The sequence below is a fragment of the Haliotis rufescens genome, unplaced genomic scaffold (assembly GCF_023055435.1).
Source record: "Haliotis rufescens isolate VD_foot unplaced genomic scaffold, xgHalRufe1.0.p SCAF_8, whole genome shotgun sequence".
In the NCBI taxonomy this organism is placed as follows: domain Eukaryota; kingdom Metazoa; phylum Mollusca; class Gastropoda; order Lepetellida; family Haliotidae; genus Haliotis; species Haliotis rufescens.
Window position 1 is genome coordinate 36,019,371 of NW_025964372.1, and position 20,282 is coordinate 36,039,652.

The 20,282-nt window shown below is 39.1% G+C and overlaps 1 protein-coding gene across 9 annotated transcripts in view; it reads right to left on the minus strand.

Annotated features, from left to right (window-relative positions):
- The window catches only part of LOC124141805 (guanine nucleotide exchange factor VAV2-like), a 103,817-nt gene that overhangs the window by 13,489 nt on the left and 70,046 nt on the right, over positions 1–20,282 (minus strand). For 5 of the 9 annotated variants that reach the window (XM_046509936.2, XM_046509934.2, XM_046509930.2 and 2 more), the window contains 13 exons: positions 19,632–19,652; positions 14,371–14,460; positions 13,637–13,746; positions 13,410–13,499; positions 12,798–12,829; positions 12,299–12,352; positions 11,831–11,866; positions 11,237–11,364; positions 10,287–10,349; positions 5,146–5,282; positions 1,916–2,038; positions 1,205–1,295; positions 817–916 (listed from right to left, as the gene is read on the minus strand). In XM_046509936.2, the coding sequence (XP_046365892.1) occupies positions 817–916; positions 1,205–1,295; positions 1,916–2,038; positions 5,146–5,282; positions 10,287–10,349; positions 11,237–11,364; positions 11,831–11,866; positions 12,299–12,352; positions 12,798–12,829; positions 13,410–13,499; positions 13,637–13,746; positions 14,371–14,460; positions 19,632–19,652 (1,075 nt within the window). Of the gene's footprint in view, positions 1–816; positions 917–1,204; positions 1,296–1,915; positions 2,039–5,145; positions 5,283–5,304; positions 6,485–10,286; positions 10,350–11,236; positions 11,365–11,830; positions 11,867–12,298; positions 12,353–12,797; positions 12,830–13,409; positions 13,500–13,636; positions 13,747–14,370; positions 14,461–19,631; positions 19,653–20,282 lie in introns of those variants that run through there. The other 4 variants (XM_046509937.2, XM_046509935.2, XM_046509932.2 and 1 more) reach the window with 2 other exon arrangements.

Here is a 20,282-nt window from a genome sequence, read left to right on the forward strand (position 1 = left end):
GGTTCCTACACACGTCTGAATTTGTAACAGCAATATCTGTGGGGGGCAAAGGCCCTGGAATAATTACAATGACAGCTGAAAAAACTGGGAAGCTGTTACTTACAAAATGGTGAATGCCTTGCCAAACTCTAATACTGTAATTTATCACAAGACAGATAGGCCCCTGTGTACAGGGCTCATCTGGGATCACCTGCTATAGTACTAACAGTTCTACAGGGACTCTCTGGTCCAGTCAAGGCAGAAGGAAATACTCAATAGTTTATTCAAAACTGAGGCTAGCCACTGCACTGTGTTTAACCAACAAATGATTTGCCCAAATGCACTGTATAGTACATAGTCCATTCAGAATAAGTTGAAAGTTATAAGAAACTATTTTTCAGCCACAAAGTAGGGAAAGTCTGACGGTTGTGTTTTGAGTGCTTTCCTAACTAATGTCTACGCAATATGGTCTGTCTGTTTAGTGAACATCAGTCCAAATGAATGATTGATTTGTTTGTTGTTTAATGCTGCAATCAGCAATATTCCAGCTATATTCTGTAAATAATCCAAGTCTGGACCAGACAATCCAGTGATTGACATCAAGAGCATCAATCTATGAAATTGTGATACGACATGCATCTGACCACCTGGTCCTGTTAGTCGTCTCTTTTGACAAGCATAGGTTCCTGAAGACCAGTTTTAACCCTTATCTTCACGGGGACCAAATGAATGAGCTGAAGGCTATATGAAGTGACGAAGTGTGCTGGCTATATGAAGTGACGAAGTGTGCTGGCTCCATCTACAAGGTCCAGACCAGAGACTACCAAATGGACATACCTCCTTCATTGTTGACATTCCGGATGGGTATTCTGAGTGTTGTGTTGACATCGGGGAAGCTGTCCCGCAACGAGTTCTGTTGGTAGTGTGAAACGAGTCTCTGCAGGCACAAGAGATGGACAGAATCAACATACTGTTCAAGTGGTTCTCACTAATGTGTGAAAAACTACTCACCTCACCTTACTTCAGTAGAGTTTACTCTGTACATATGGGTTCTCATAATCTTAGCTTACTAGATGGAAAGACATTTTACTAGAACTTGACCAGAGAAAAGTGGCCTAAAGTGGCAGACTTCTTCGGAGTAACCCACAACATATCAACCACTGAACTGTCGGCTAAATAGTGAAGAGAAAGGGATACGATATTTGTGGCACACAAAGGAACTCACCGGGACAGAATCGAAGTAGCGCCCCTCTGCCAAGAAGAACTTGGATTCAGCATTCTGGTTCACCTTGATGTGCCTCACTGCATTGGCGTACCTGACAGGGGAGAGAAGTATTAGTGTCCATACTCCCTACACTGTGGGAATAACGTGAAGGTCAATAGATGTGACCTCCCACAAGATGACAGGGATGAGATGACACCTTGTGACTGAAAAATCACATTTTGACTTTTCATTATATCTCAAAACTTCAGCATCTTCGGAACATAAAAATACAATTCACATTTATTACACAGACACATGACGTCACACATATCGATTTTCACTGAAACAAGTTGACGTCTTTATAATCCCACAGCACAATTGTATCTTAGCACCCATAAGGTCCCTTTTGTCCTGGTGGGTCACAAATGTATTACAGTTAGCACTATTAAAGCCATATCTCTGCAGCCCGAACTTAATCAAGTCTTGGCCAGGCAAACCAGTGGCTTATGGCATGAGCAACAATCAACATCATCAGCGTACAATGACACACAATCAGCACACTGCACACATTGTAACCTACTGTCTGTGGATAGTTCTTGCTACAATCAGATCTATTCTGACCTGATTTGCACATAGAAGATTTAACATGTTAAACAATTCTTCATAATCTGATAATACAACATGCTTCTAAACATACTACCAACAAATGGAGTACAGTTAGGTGACACTTACTTAATACTGAGAGAGTACGCTCCCAAGCGTATTCTGCTGATGGACTTGCGGATGAGGAAGGTTCCATCTGGACACTGGTCAAGCATGGCCTGCGCTGCATCTCGGTCCATCTCATCCACGTACCTACACACAATTACTCACATGCAGTCGACATGCACATAGACCCCTTGACATAGAAACACTAGTGACTTAGGAGTAAATGAATGTTGCTTTATGCCTCAGTCAGCTATATTCCATTTAAATCATGTTACCCGTACTCATAATTGATTGGACCGATTGCACTAGAGGTCGAGTGAGTGAGTGAGTGAGTATGGTTTTACGCCGCTTTTAGCAATATTCCAGCAATTTCACGGCGGGGGACACCAGAAATGGGCTTCACACATTGTACCCATGTCGGGAATCGAACCCGGGTCTTCGGCGTGACGAGCAAACGCCTTAACCACTAGGCTACCCGACCGCCCCTCACTGGAGGTCGAAAGCATGAACATTGTTTAATGCTATTAGGGACAAATAATAATCCCCAAGTAATCACTTTGTAAACAATATGGGGAACTGGACACCACCTCAGCCTGGTACACTGATCAAGTCCAGTGGAGAAGGTAAGCTAGTGCTTGATGGAATGTAGTTTGTTTGTTGTTTAACGCCGCACTCAGCAATATTCCAGCTATATGACGGCGGTCTGTATAAATAATCGAGTCTGGACTAGACAATCCAGTGATTGACATCATGAGCATCGATCCACGCAATTGGGATCTATGACATGTATCAACCAAGTCAGCGAGCCTGACCACCCGATCCCGTTAGTCGCCTTTTACGACAAGCATAGTCGCCTTTCACGGCAAGTATGGGTTGCTGAAGACCTATTCTACCCCGGAATCTTCACCGGTCTTTGATGGAATGAGCATTGGTCAAAACCATCAGAGAATAATGACACACTGAGAGTCAGCAAACAGCTGTGTGTGTGTGTGGCGTTGTTTAACGCTGCATTCAGCAATATTCCGGCAGCCTGTAAAGAGTCTGGACCAGACAATCCAGTGATGTGGACCACGCCACCGGGGTATGATGACATGCCATCAGTCACTGAGCCTGACCACCCTCTCCATTTGGTCACCTTTTACGACAAGCATGGGTTGCTGAAGACCTATTCTACCCCGGATCTTCACAGGTGGGTACACATAATGGATTCATAAAAATGTAAGACAAACCATTTGGCATTTATTAGATGATTGTTCATGACTAAAAGTAATTTCAGTTATACTCCATCATGCAGGATGTGGTTATAATCAACAATTAAGCATGCCAAAAGTATATATACACACTCACTATGGGATAACACTGTGGAAAAAATATCATTCCAACAGAAGAAAACACCGAGATTATTATCAGTTAGTAAAACACTCTCAAGACAAGTCCACAAAAATAGAACTGTTTTCTCCAGTTTGCTTCCTTCTGAGATTTGAGTCATGACACATGCAGTCTTGTCCAGATCCCCAGACGTTTGCTGACACAGAGCCAACATAGGTCGGAGACTGGTGCGTGACTTAGCAACAAACACCAGTATTGTCATACGGGAGTCGAGATGCACAAACTCCCTAGAGTACCTGTGCAGTGTCATACTTTCTCCTATGTTTGAGTATCTTTTTGTCATAAAGAAACCTATATATATAAGGAAGATGTGTATTTTGACATGGGGAGTGAGTGAGTGATTACTGTTTTCGCAATATTCCAGCAACATCATGGCGGGGGACACCACAATTCGGCTTCACATAATGTACCCATGTGGGGAATCGAACCTGGGTCTTCAGTGTGACCTCACCGCCCCATATTTTGATATGAACGTGAACAGTAAAATGTAAATTCTGATTTTATTTACACAAGGGGTCTTGCCATTGTAAGTTGCTTGGACTAAAGTTTACTATGTTTTGTTTGAATTTGTTGGTCCTTCTGATGATGAAATGTGACTTCATACTAGGGCTGTTACGATTCACTCGTGTATTCAGTGAATCGAACTGTTTCCATTCATGAATTGAATTCGTTAATCGTGGCCACTAGAATCAAATATTTATGAATATGCAGTACATACCCTGTACCTAAAAATATCAATAAGAACATTGTATGCACAGATTTCTTCAAAGTCAGCACTCTTATAATATTTAATTTGACAGTATTGTGGTCACTGGTCATTGTCACAGTTGAGCAGATACTAGTACCTGATATGTGAAGCATGTAAATGTTTAATATATTAATAATTAACAAACCAGTCAAATAACTTATGTTATTGTTTCACTGAATATAACAAATAATACATCAACTGTTGACTTGTTATTGTATTCGTGAATAAATATTCATATTCGTTACCCCATATTCATGATTCAAATCATATTCCCCTCATAGTGTATTCGTTGCAGCCCTACTTCATACCACGACAATTGTTGAGTTTTCATGTAACCTATTATTGATTTTATTGTGACTTTAATTATCATTCTGTATCATACATAAGAAACCTTCAGAATATTTGTGCACATGAAAGTAGTTCCTGCTGTAGCTTATGTTGAATATTTTTTGTATCTCTCCCAGCATGTTTTACACATTGTTACATTAGAAAATATTACCCTTACATATTTAGGCTGCAATATCAGAAAACATGCCCCGGACATATTTAAGCTATTGTAATATTAGAGTGAGTGAGTTGGGTTTAACTCTGCTTTTAACATTATTCCAGGTATATCATGGCGTGTCAGCTTAATGTGGGAGGAAAGCCCGAAGTGATGCAGACCATGGGTATGGTGCTGACAAACCTAGAAACATAATTTGGGCGAACCAGGATTCGAACCCACAATCATAGGTTTCTGGCGTGCCCAAGGGACGCAACTCTGCACAGCGAATTGCGGCGCCTTAGACGACTGGGCCACCCGTGCCCCCTTGTAATATTAGAAAGAATTCAACTGATAAGTTTCAGGTATTGTCAAATTAACAGTGTTCCCTTTCAAATTCATTGTAATTTTCAAGGATATTCTCAAAGAGAATACACATCACAGTATTAGAAAGAATTTCCCTGATGTTTCAGGCCCTGTAATATTAGAATATATTTCTCTTGACGTACCGGTATATAAAATTTGTATTTCCTGGACTGTAGGCATTGTATTTGGATTGTTTGGGATTGTCTTAGCAGCTTGGCATCTTGCAACACTGAAGTGCGATGTGCTAGTTCCGGTGGAGGTGCAACCTACCATGGTTTTTCTTTGAGTTCAGTGACATTAACATAGGAATGTGTTGAGTTGCCAGATGGTGGTGAGGAAGGTGTGTCTGATAGCTGTGGGTTGGAGGACCTATTGGGAAACGTCACGTCCAAGTACGAGTCTTTCCGCTGAAATACACACAATCAAAATACAAACAAAATAGTTTACATGTTAGAAGTTGAATGTAAGCTGTTTCTCTATCCTTGGTTCAGAAATATCCATTTGCAGTTTCAGACATCTTGAGTATGTTCACAGTATCATTGTACATGACTGCCTCTCTGAATGAATAGGCTGTTACATTGAATCCTGTTTAATCCAGACGCTAGAATGTCCTCGTGATTTTCAGCCATCTGTGCAAAAAACTTTTGAGTCTACTCGTCCGAACATGGACCCAAACATCATTTAAAGTAGAAGTTAGTTTTAAGTGGACTATTATTAGCTGAGCTTTTGACCGAACGGAATATTACTAGACTCAGGCTTTGGACGTATTTGGGTATGAGTAGAAGTTACAGAGTGATTGTCTCAAGGGCAGGGTTTCCAGACAAATGGGTTTCCCTGTTTGCGGAGCGTCACACTAGGTATTATTCAGCAATGTTCCGTGAAAATAAAATAGAAAAGAATAATGGCAAACTTTCTGTCAACTGAACACAGACAACATTCACTGGATGAAACAAGTATCACTGACTCTGACGATATTTCTGAACCCCGGATACTAGTGTTCACAGCATTCTAGCATTCCAACATAGGAAACACAATCTCTGGGAGGAACAGAAGGGGCGATCCATGCCATACAAACTAAAACTCTCATCCTGAAGAAAAACAAAATGTTGTGGTTAATGCCACACACCAACACACAAGAGTTTCAAACTGACATTTAATAACACACACTGATTATTTTTCAAAAGAAATATTTTCAGGTGTCAAAACATAATCTGAGCAATTTTGGGCTGAATTACTGAGAGAGAGAGTAAGGCATCATGATTAAGTTTGGGGATATTTATTAGTAGGGAAGACTGAGAATACAATTTTTAAAAAATAAACCCCAATATATTCATGATCCCTAACATTATTTGGTCAGTAGGGAAAAGGTGATTTAGAATGCTAATTTATTGAATGAATGGTGAATGGTGTGTTGTCAGCCTGGCAGTGTCAGTATGAAACCCAAGCTAACTGTCCACTACACAACAGCAGAGCCAACAGTGAGGTAGTCCAGTCCTTCGTACCACGGACACACGAAGAAGTGGCGCTGTGGGGGACCATTGCTGAATTCCCGCACCACCCTGGCCTGGTGGGGGACGACTCGGGGGACAGGGTTCTCATACTGAGGTAGCTGTCGGGGAAACAACATCTCAACATCAATGGAGTAAAATCACTTTATGGTACACTGTACATCACTGCAGGAGTTGTGGGCGGTTCAGTCCCACTTTCTTATGAGTTTACATGGTGACAGCATATTACAACAGAGTACAACACCCAGTACTGGGACACAACTGAATAACCGGCTCTGTAGCTCACCTGTTCCATTGACATAAGATACAACCACTTTCAGTATTCTCAAAACTGTATTCCAAGGGCTTTTCATCACTTTCAGGAATATTTAGCTATATTATGGCACCATGATTCAAACAAATGTAGGTCTTGCATGCAGGAATCAAAGTCATTGGGTAACATTCTACATACTCCAGCTATATGAGTGAGTGAGTATGGTTTTATGCCGCTTTTAGCAATATTCCAGCAATACCACGGCGGGGGACACCAGAAATGGGCTTTACACATTGTACCCATGTCGGGAATCAAACCTGGGTCTTTGGCGTGACGGGCAAACGCTTTAACCACTAGGCTACCAGACCGCCCCTCCAGCTATATGACTGTGAGTGAGTGAGTATGGTTTTACGCCGCTTTTAGCAATATTCCAGCAATATCACGGGGGGGGGACACCAGAAATGGGCTTCACACATTGTACCCATGTCGAGAATCGAACCCGGGTCTTCGGCGTGACGAGCGAACGCTTTAACCACTAGGCTACCCGACCGCCCCGCTATATGACTGTGATTTGTAAATAATTAAGTCTGGACCAGACAATCCAGTGATTGATATCATGAGCATCAATCTACGCAATTGGGATGTGATGACAACTATCAACCATGTTAGCGAGCATGACCACCTGATCCCGTTAGTCGCCTCTTACGACAAACATGGGTTGCTGAAGACCAATTCCTCCACTAAGTAAAGGATACTGAGAACTTTTTGTGGACACCCACTGGGTTATTGAGGCCATAGCAGTTGTTGTGTCAGAATAAAACTCTACAGTTAAATACATATTTTATGACACATGAATGCTACCGTCATTATTTGTTTAACAACTTTCATATTACTTCCATCTTCCATGTTGGGAATGTGACATTTATGTCTGTAAACCATAATTCAACGATGAGTTAGGCATCTGTCACCTTTCTGCTGATTGAATCAATCATAGCCTTTTTTAAGGTGACAATATTCAGTTATTACCTTACCCAATGCAAATTAGAAATCATTTGAGAAATGTGAGTATTTTCCATCACCGTCATCAAAACAACATTTACCCATATTACAAAAATGACTCCAACCAAACTTGTCCAAACCAAGTTTTAACTGAACACACAGAACACTAGTTTTTGATATAAACGTATTGAATATCAATTTATCCCAGTAGTAACCAAGAGATAGGAGTTAGTCTGAAAGACAAACACCAGAGAAATACTTAGTGTAATAACCTGATGAAAACATAATATTCAACACTCCATTTACCCACAGTTGGCTTCTCATTTGCTAGTACTGATATCCCCACTGAAGTATCTACACCTAGCAATCATACCGCCTTGATTAATAAGGCACAAAGTTGTTTCATATTCTATAATTGACATAGTGTGCAGTTTCTTTTCTCTACCATACCAGTACTTTCTACTAATGTTTAGTCTGTACAGAAGTTGAGATGGGTGAGCAGATTAAATATCAGCTATCAAAACGGAGTTCAAGTTTCTTAAACAGATTTACAAATCAAGGCTTCACATGGCTTGCAAAATATCAACAAAAAGATTATTCTACTCCAAATCACAATTTGATACATCCCAATTCTACTTAACTACTTTGGGGCTCTCAGTTGCATGCTACCTCATTTTAGGGGATTTATAGGCGTTTAAATATCTCTTTAACGTGGAAATGACTATAGGTCCCCCCAAGTAGTGGTAGGACGCCCCAGTTGGGATGGTCCTTGGTCCACAACCCAAGGACTTACACATCCCAGGGTTAATCCTGGGTTCATGATCAAGGATAAACAACATATCTCACGAGACCATCCGGGTCCACGACCCATGGCAACGCGTCTCGATGCTTCGGGTCCTACTGCTGCTGCATGGTTCATGACCTCTGCACGGTTCATGACCTCTGCACTGTTCATGACCTCTGTACGGTTCACAACCGCTGCATTAATATGTCCTTTGTTTGGTTGAAATTTAGTATATAATTCTAAACTTAACTGAACAAGAAGCTGAAGCTTATCAAGTGATATTAACTTCCATGAGGACGTAGATTACTGACCTTTGGATAAATGACTAATAAATATTCAGTTATAAGTTGTAACAAATATTATGAATAATGAAGGTGTTAAAAAGCTGTAATGTCATATGCACGGAGACTCAACTTAGAGAAATTAAATAAAACCCTGAGTAACCCTGTACCTTTGAATCTTTTCCATGTCAGTTCTACACTCGGAAGTAAACACTCGTTCCATACTCTTCTCAGTTCAAACTAGGTGAAGTCATGTTATTCCAGATGGGAAAAGAATTAAATTGTCAATTTACTGACAATGATTGAAAGTCTTTAATATTATCACAAATTTAACTCAAAGTGTAGACTTCAAATGGTGTTAATATAGGATTCTCCATAATATCCCCGCAACTAGACAATTCCTTAATAAGGAAAAGGAACCATAAACTATATACTTCTAATTGGGAAATTGTCAAATGGCAGGAATTGGAAATGTGGTTTCATTCCATACAAATATCTTTAAATCTTACAAAGCAAATTTAAGATCATACTGGGCATAATAGGGAACAACAATAATCCTAGAAATACAATTAACTTATTAGCTAAGCAAATTATTTATAGATGAAGTACAAAAGAACCTATTCCAAACATAGAATTCAGTGACGCCACAATGATCTGCAAACCACTGTGTTGCAATTCCACTGTAGCGATATCTCCTAAAGGATCGTATGATATCACCCAAGCAATATCTCCTTTGGAAGCCAATTTTGCTGCTTTATAAGTACTGTTTAGAAATACTCATACACTGTAATATGTCTCATACGTGTTATTAGTATACTGGACAATATCTGTATTTGAAAACAGGGAAAATCAAAACAGAGTGAGATTTAGTCTGTAAAGAACATTTATCATACCAAACTTGCTTCCACAGGAGATATCACCACACAGAAATTGAAACCCAATGCTTTTCAGACCACTGTGATGTCATCGGTTACCATGACGTCAAACAAATGACATCATTAATATCTCTGCCACTGAAGTTGTTTAACTCCACATTTTACTCTCAAAAGAGTGGTTAGTATTGTTTACAAACTGAAACAATTGTCAGAATGATCACTTAAAACCAAGTCATTAGTCTGTGTAGGAATAGTAATGCAACTTCCCAGTGTATTATAACCATGAATTACCTGATCTTCCTTGCTAATTTTCTGAAAGATTAAACCTGAATGTATGGAAATGCTAATCAAGGAAGGTCACTGAAAAACATGACAGTTTACAACCGCAATAGTAAAAATGCCATTCATAGTCCCTGCTAATGTTGATAGAACAAGGGCGAGGCTGAATCGAGGAGCCAATCCAAAACCAGCTGATCAGCACGCAATGAGCGTCCCCTTTCACCACCCAAGCCCCCTCCCACAAGGAGAGTCCCCCTTTTCACCACCCAAACCCCCTCCCCCCAACACGAATGCACCATCGTTATACCATCCGTACCCTCTGACACAATGACTCTCCCCATAAACCACCCAAGCACCCAGCCACAACAAGTGTCCCCTATAATTAGGGGCTTCAGACCTCTTGTTGAAAGTGCAGACACTACGCCCACTTACTGCGATCCGAGATACTTGTACATAGCTTGCAGGGAAGAAGCCCTCCTGGCCCTGATGACGACCCTGAAGGGACAAGTGTGAGAGTCAGTGAATGTTGTGACATAGTTCCGTCACCAAACTTAAGTTATATCACAGACACTTGTAAAAATGTCCAACCCACGAATTCAGTGCATGAACTCAATCAGAAAGTTTACACATTGTAACTATACCTTAACCATTATGATGACATCACTATACTTAAACCATTAAGATGACATCACTGTACTTAAACCATTAAGATGACATCACTGTACTTAAACCATTAAGATGACATCACTGTACTTAAACCATTATAACATCGCTGTATTTAATCCATTATGATGACATCATTGTACTTAAACCATTAAGATGACATCACTGTATTTAAACCATTACGATGACATCACTGTACTTAAACCATTATGATAACATCACTTTACTTAAACCATTATAACATCACTGTACTTAAACCATTATGATATCACTGTACTTAAACCATTATGATAACATCGCTGTATTTAATCCATTATGATGACATCACTATATTTAAACCATTATGATGAAATCACTATACTCCAACCATTATGCCAGGAATTCACTGGCCATTCTGAACATGCTTTTTGTGTAAGCAAAACTGACACAGCTGTAGGTCATTATGCAAAATTAGAGAGAAATTACATAAAACTAAAACTAAAACATGGTTTAATTTGGAAAAATCACTCAAATCTGTTGATTTCAGAAATAGAATCAGTGACCCCTGAACATTAGACCCCTGACATGTCAGCTCTTACATACATGGGGTACATAGGACTTATGATGCACAGCAACCCATCTCCAGAATAAGATTGAGTGAAAAATAATCTATATGGTATCCATTTCTCAAAGAAGGTAATCATAAGATTTTCTTCTATCTCAAAGGAGTGAGTACGAACCTTCCACCATGTTTTATCTGATTGGTCGACAACATCGATTGTCTCTCCCGTCTTGAAGGTGAGTGCTCGGTGCCCATTAGGAGGCGGCGTTCCCGTGTAGGCAGTGGTGGTTCGAGCTTTGGTGACTCCTGTGAGAATAGGGACAGGAATTAGGGGTGGGACGAGTACAAATTTACTACCCGGGTACCCACCCCCCTATCACCGACCCTACCCGGGTACCTGCTGTAGGTCTCAAGAGATAGGTAAAACATGTGGGAATAGTTTTGACCGTACTCCTGTCAAAATTTATATTATAAAATGATCTAGTCATGCATACACTGAAGTTGACTGAAATTTATCTTTATGCAAACATATAAGGTCAGAAGGAATGTGTGCATAGTCGGAAAGAAATGGGAACATTTGTCACTTATAGTGTAACCATAAAGTTCTAGATAATTTTTGCCATTTAACAATATAATCACATGACTACTCAGTACCGACCCGAGTGCCCGAGTTACCCGTCCCAGCCCTAACAGAAATGTACTTGTTTCTCCCACTCATGCCTCCAAATCCAACACTACAATAATCCACAGAGAACAACTGATCATGGATTACCTTGCGGTGATGGCCTGGGCGGTCTCGGTGACAAAGCTGAAACACAGACACAATAAACACTATTATTGTTTATATTTTCTATTAGTAATACTTTTATTACACTAATTCAGTCTTCAACTTACGCCATTATTCCAAAGCCTGAGGTGAGCCAAAATTCTTTTGGTTCAGGAAAAAGGCTAACAGTAGTTCATATAGAAACACGACAATCTACTGGAAATGATGCAAAGGTTTGCACTAGCAGGGATCACTCTAGGAATTTTCGGACATGGACCTTTTATGTGAAATATTCAAATATTCCAGAGGTATGCCTATACAGCACAATGTTAAAATGCCCCATTGTATTTGAAAATGTGGGCCTTTTTTTTCAAATTTAGGAGCTAAAAGCACAAGGCCCCACCCTTGAATTATGTGAAAATTCTCATGTGAAATATTGAACTATAGATATTGTCAAATGAGAATAAGACTTACGTTTAATATCAGGTTTCTTGCCTATGCATTCTTTATGCACAGCTTTCTTTGTGTCTGGAATACAAGAAGCATGGGTAACTGTACAACTCCATGGAAGTAGCTTGGCAAAAAATATGTGAGGGGATGTTGTTTTACGTCTCACTTATTGCAGATATTATACACAACAGCAAGTGGGTATGTATTTTGTTGTGTTTTTAGCAATATTCCAGCAATAACACGGCAGAGCACCAAAAAGTGGCTTCACACATTGTACCTTAGTGGGGAATTGAACCTGGGCCTTCAGTGTGACGAGTGAACGCTTTAACACTAGCAACCCATCCACCCTGTACATAATGAAGGCTGAAAATCAGGGTACACATTCAGCCAGGATATAGTCTGAATGAGCTCATGTAATTAGATGATTAAACATTGTCTTTCCGTGCTATATTTTCAAAACTTGCATTTTGATATACCCTTTCTGTTATGTTTTAAATGGTAGATGGTTGACTTATAATTTCACCTTGACAAATGTAGCCTTGGAAGAAGACTCCCCTGTGAAAAAAAGAGAAATGCATGACTAAGTGAATTACTTTTAATGCTTCAATCAGCGATATTCCTGTTTTATCATCCAAAACTGGCTTCCAAAAGCCAAAATTGGAAATTGCATCACCATGCTTTGCAGACCATTAGTTACCATGATGTCACAATTACATGACATTACTAATGGCTCTGCTACTGAAACTGCTCGCAATACTTTTTACGCTGAAGACACTGCTTATTACTGTCTACAAACTCAAACATTTGGAAGAATGATAAATAGAATCTCACCCTTGTGTCTTTTGATATCAAATACATCAACACTTGTTGATAAAAGTTTCAAACTCCTCGGCAAGTCTTTAGAGTTTTAAACTATTATCAACTCTGTTGATAAATTGCAGATCTACATAGGAATTTCTTTATCTAGAGACATACATAATAACTATAATAATAACTATTTTATTATTAATCGATAGATGGATGTATGGTGATACTTTTGAGTCAATATATATCAAAATTAAACATTTAAATCAATGACACCCTTAAATTCTCTGTACCTGACACACAAAGAAGCCAAATTCTGCTGTCAACATACCTGAGGAGCTTGCCACACACATCACATTCACGGGGTTTCTCAAACGTCTGCATCACATAGTTGGGGCCCGCTGACGGCTGAGTGTTCTCTCTGAAACAATATACATGCACTCCATGACCTCGTCCATCTTCCCGAGGCAAGCGTGTCCACTAGCCTATATCAAAGCCTAGTTTCTATCAGTAATTGTTTGCTAATAACTTGAGAGAGTTTTTTAATTGATCACTCACAGTGCCATCTGTATAGCCTCGATCCATTTCTGCCGTGCGTCTTCTGTCTTAGCGAAGAAAGTGAAGGCCATCTTCTGACTCTTCTGCACCATGATGAAGGGGCAGTTCCACTGCAGAAGAAATACAAGAATGTTCAACAATACGGTAATCGATCTCCAGAACAGATACAACAATGTTCAACAATACGGTAATCAGTCTCCAGAACAGATACAACAATGTTCAACAATACAATAATCAGTCTCCAGAACAGATACAACAATGTTCAACAATACGGTAATTAGTCTCCAGAACAGATACAACAATGTTCAACAATACAATAATCAGTCTGCAGAACAGATACAACAATACTGTAATCAGTCTGCAGAACAGACACAACAATGTTCAACAATACGGTAATCAGTCTGCAGAACAGACACAACAATGTTCAACATTACGGTAATCAGTCTGCAGAACAGATACAACAATGTTCAACATTTCGGTAATCAGTCTGCAGAACAGATACAACAATGTGGTAATTAGTCTGCAGAATAATGTTCAAAATCATGTCAGTCCAGATGCAGACAATGGTCAACAGCATATCAATCAACAAGAAGGTTCTACAGAACAAGGAATCAGTGCCACAGATCCATCAGACATTACGATCTTTGTGAACATCTGTCAATCCATTTAATCCCAAAGTGAGCAAAGTCATATTTATCAGAAATTTCAGAACATACAAATTACCAGTCCCATACCTTGTCAGTTCTCTTGTCATTTGGCACACTGCTGTCGTCTACTTTGTACTCGCCCAAGACGATGGCATCCTTGAAGCTGTAGGTCTCGCCCTGCAACATCAACATCGATATGGTCACCACGTAGCCCAGACAAACACATCCTCTGTCTTGGCTTGGATCTTGGCCGTCTTGGCCACCAAGAATCATCCTACAACATTTCTTCTGGCCAATAATGAGATGCTAACATGCCCACTATGTACGACCAGTGGGCACCAGTATGCATAGATGATTCAAATTACACACAAATTACAATCACAATAAGATCATTGCATTGATAAAAAGAATCATTCTCAGTTACTACAAGCTGGTTATTCCAACAACATATTAATACGCATGAATAGGTAGTCTTGTTCTAAATTATAAGCAGAACATTAAGTTAGCATTCAATTTAAGGTTATTTGCTTTGACCAAAAATAATTGTAATTTTGAAACAAAATTACAGTGACAAATTTAGTCAAATTTTGTGTTTAATTTCAGTATTGTACCTTTGTTATCACAACATCAAAAAGCATATTCAGTGAACAGGGTTACTTAATCAGAGCGCATCAATTTCTCAGTGTCTCCATATCAAAAGTACTGGGGCTGGTTGATCCCCCCTTACCCAACCCTCTACTGCAAGGAACAAGGCACCCTTGAAAGAGTTCTCCCTCTATGGCAATTATACCCACGAGACAATAGAGAGATGTAGTTTATCACAACACTTTCATAGTCCCTTTCTCTGCCTCCCAATCCATGAGAGCATCCTACACATTGGGCAATTCTCTTCAGTATCGCTAATACAATAAGGTACCAAGGATCTTTTCTTCCCTGACATTCCCATGCAGATAACGAGGAGCCTTTTTTTCGCTGGAATCCCCATGGGGTTGCTGATGCCAGCAAAAGGTACCAAGGACCTTTTCTTCCCAGAAATCCTCACAGGGTTGCCTATATCAGCATTGGATACTGTGGAGCTTTTCTTCCCTGAAACCCCAATGGGGGTTCTGATACCAGAACAAGGTACTGAGGAATTTGTCTTTGCTGGATTTTCCATTGGGATCCTGATACCAGCAGAAGGTACTGAGCAGTCATTCTTCCCCGGAATCCCCATGGGGATTCTGATACCAGAACAAGGTACTGAGGAATTTGTCTTCCCTGGATTTTCCATTGGGATACTGATACCAGCAGAAGGTACTGAGCAGCCATTCTTCCCTGGAATCCCCATGGTATGGTGACACCAACACCAGGTACTCAAGACCTATTCTTTCTTTGGACCACCACAGGGACATGATAATATATGGAACCTTCTCAAATGGAAATCACAATTCCAGCTCCATTTTTCAATTGGAGATTCTACTTAGATAATTGATTATTGTAACATTGATACTTTTGCATAAAATGGCAACTGAAATTCAACTTGGGTTTTCAGGAATTATTATTGGGTTGTTTGACACAAAATGGCATTTCAAACACTGAAAATAGTATGGACAAATTTGTTTCTTGAGAGATACACGGCCAGGGGTACCTTGCCCATCTGAGGATCTGTCCAAGATGTCAGCCATGTACACCATAGGACATGCTTTCTCCAACATACTTGGTCTTATTTCACATAACAATCATTGGGTCTTTGGCATAGAAAAAAACAATAACACATAAGTTCATGAATAAATTCATCTTCTAAAAATAATCCACAATTTCTTTTCTCATATTAAAGGATGGTCTCAAACAAAACCATGAAAAATATTCCTTAAAAATATAATCTTCCAGCTCACATTCTAGTCTGTCTAGACTCAGGGCTCTCACCAAATAAAGAAGAAGAAAAAGAAGAATAATAACTTCAGGGTTACAAAATAAACTATAGGTAGGCCTATTGACTGCTTCTGATAATTCAAACCCTTTTCATTCACGTTATGGGAGGGAAAGAGAGCTTATTTATATTTCAGAAGTATAGATTGTCAATTTTTAAGAATCCAATAAATTCCATGACATAAACAGTTGTACAAATGTAGTTGATCTTGATTCTGCTTGAGACTTAATTCTCGCTAGAATTTGATTTCTGTCTTATCTTGACTGAGGTCTGAACAGGATTAAAATTTGGTCCAAAAATTAGCCCAGTTTACACAGATCCCACTGAAGTTTTAAAATATCAGTAAATATTACACAAGATTAAAGGTATACACATTAGTATCAAGTACATATTGCTAAAACTATTTGAATCAGTTGATGCTTCATTAAGGGCATCAGCAATCTTTGGTCATTCCATAGGAGAAGTGGTTAGGGAAGACAACTCTACACGTGCGCATTAGTCTAAATACATAGGTTAGGGTCTGCAGGCTGGCTGGTCAAACAGTTGGTCAGGACTGTCATCTTTTATAATGGAGCAAAATGCCATGATTTATGTCACAAAACACTCGTGTTGCATGTCTTGCACAGACATAGCCCAGCAAGTAGATACAAACAGCTTTGCGGGTTGAAAATTGTCACCTGGCTATGAAAATGACATCTTCCTACTTTAATTGCAGGTATCATTAATAATTGTCATTATTTCATTTTTGTACCAGAATGAACAAGAAAAGTGTATTCAATCTGTAAATATTGCCATGTGAGTATTTGTGTCATTTTCAGCATGCCCAATTCTACAGATTTCTTTAATCAGTACATGAACAACTATAAGTATTTTCTGCAGTTCAATACATGTACTTGGCAACATGTCCTGTAGTCAGAAATAATTCATTTTCTTAGGCATGCTATTTGTTCTAATCAGTGATGTTGAAATTGAATTCTGGTCTTTTTTCATTTTGCCACCAGCCCATTCATATATAGTGGCCAAAAAAGTCTGCAAGACAAGAAATTCCACTGATCTGTCTTGTTGGTACAGATGTCTGTCTGACTGTCTGACTGTCTGTCTGTCTGTCTGTTATTGCCCTCCCGAAAGAATATGTACAGAACACATGCAACACAAGTGGCAAGATTTATAAACAGGACATCTTGCTGTAACCGAGTGTGACTAATTCTCACCCATCCTCCATTTCAAATAATAACACAGCCATCACTCTCCAAAATAATATTTGTATTAGAAATTGTAACCTCCTGAAATATCACTATAAGCAGTAGCTAATGTAAGCATAGAATCAACAAAAATGGCTAAAGTATGCACTTGCGAAATAAAAACAATGGTCGGCTAAAACACCACTTCAAATATGCAGGGACATTCCACGACAAAGATGGATGAGAGCACAAATGCATTCACATCATTTTCATGCAATACTGGTAAGTTATTTTAACAGCAGCCAATATCACTTTGAAAGGGTTGCTTTCTTATATTATTTGTTTCAGATTCCTGACTCGTTAGAAAAACAACAATTATAAACATGAATTTCATGTGCAAATTAATTGTATATTTTCCATGTGTTTCTCTTCCTATTTAAAAAAACAAAACTATAAGCAATAGGGCATAACTACACATGTTAAATTCTTCCACTATCTCCATCCATATTGCCTAGGTTTGAGAGCAGAGCCAAAAGCATGTGCAGTGTCGAGACGCAGTGCCGTGACAAAGGTTAAGGGTCAAACTCTCCTAGATGTACTTTGGGAACAATGTCACATTTGCAGAAATATCGAGGTACTTAGCAATATTCTGCAATTTCATATCTGACTGAACATGTGTCTGAGACTCAAGCCACGCCAGGCCTAAGGAGTGAGTGAGTATGGTTTTACGCCGCTTTTAGCAATATTCCAGCAATATCACAGCGAGGGACACCAGAAATGGGCTTCACACATTGTACCCATGTCGGGAATTGAACCCGGGTCTTTGGCGTGACGAGCGAACGCTTTAACCACTAGGCCACCTGACCGCCCCAGGCCTAAGGAGACATGTTTAGTTCATTGAATACATTTACAGTTTTAGGAAGATGAAAAATTGTTTTCCATTCATCTCTTCAAGAATAAGATCAGGGATACTGAAACTGATTAATACAACTATATCAGTGATTAAAGGACTGATAGAACATACTCAATTTTGGCCTATTTTAGTACATGTATGGATTTATCTTGACCTCCTCAGGGGATGATATTTGGCAAAGTCTGATTCAAATGTCAGAAACGTCAGAAACAATTTACACATGGGAATGGACAGTTTGCCATTAATATTGACATACTTATGAATAGTGTGATGACTTGGTCGAGGTTAGGACCAACAAAAGGTAGATACTTTAATGATAAGTATTACATTATCGAAAACAATGTTAAATTACAGATAAATACCTCAGAAATTGAGTCAGCTAAGGACAAGCAGTTTGGAATCAGTGGTAAATCGCCATTTATTTTAAAACACATCACCATGATTACACAGATTTCAAAATTTCAAAATGTTGAATAAAACAAAAGGAAGCTGTAAGCTACAGTGTGGCAATATACAGACTTATATCGAAATGTTGAAAATGTTAAGACAACATAAATCAGATAACTTTGCACAGCTGCGTTGTCAGTGTTTGAGTATGTATCAAATATATCATAAATATAACCAGTATTTAGTCTTAGTTGATGTAATATGCAACAGCAGACACATATCATATAATGTTGATTCCTTTTCCTGCATATACCAGGAAGAACCAAACATGCAGGTTTTAAGATGATATCTGCACCATGCCATACATGTGGGTAGTTCACAGTTGTCATGGTTACAACATAACATCAATGGCAATACAACATGCTCATGTGTTTCACATGCAAGATTGAAAATTCGGAGACTGACAACATTTCACAATATATGTTTGACTGGGCATGCCATTGAGAAACTGAAGATGATAGTGTGTATGGATGACATGGAAGCCAGACAGGAGGTCATGAAACAGGCAACGACCGACTGTCCAGCCAGCCAGACTCTCAGGTTGATCCTTTACAAAAGGAAAACGAACACTACCGGAGATATCATCAACAGGTAAGTGATCTATAGATACACCCCTAAGGATGAAGACACATTACAGAATTTATTTATGTATCCTAAACAGGTTTTATTCCTGGAAACATATTTCCTTTCTTCAAATTCATTTTCAAACTTTTAACTCAAACTTTTTGTGTTCCAGTGTAAAGAGCTTCTTCAATACCAAGCTCTAGTCAAAAAGAGGCTACATATATGAGAAAGAGGCTGTAAACATGAGAGTGAGGCTGGGACAGCAGAGACCCCTGGTGGCTGTATATCTGGGAGAGTTTGGACACCATGTAGGACAAAAGTGACAAGAGCTTACCCATAGGAATTTCTCCACCATCTAGTAGAGGCACAAAGATACAAGGGTGACAATGTGATCCATTCAACAAAACACAGGTGATATCTAATGTGGTGTCAGCTAACATGTGACTAAAGGCTACCAGTGACTCCACTCTTACAGCCAGCTTAAGACACGGGTATCAGAGAAGGCTGAACATGAAGAAACAGGGTGTGCTTACATGAACAGAAACATAAAATGCATTGAATATTAGAATTATTGCTTCTGGGCAGCTTAAAGAATTTATTGTGTATTTTTTACACCCTTTCCCCGAAACCCCAATAATTCCCTTGAAAGCATTGAACATTGAAAATTGATACTTTTGATCAGTATGTGCTAATGTTTATTGTAAATCTTTAACACTCCATCCCCATAAAACAATCCCAGCCAACCAAACAAAAACACAAAAATCTTAGCTTAATTACCATGCCAGATTGTGGCATTTTTCATAATACTAATCTCCACCGTCATATAGCTGGATTATTGCTGAGTGTGGCGTTAAACAACAAGCCAATACTAATCTAATTATAACTTCTGTGATGTCCAATCATTTTGTAAAGTTAAGACAGAGAATACAAAGCTGAGCTTAAAATTCATTTCTTTAGTGATAAATGTGCCCAAGACAAAAACAAA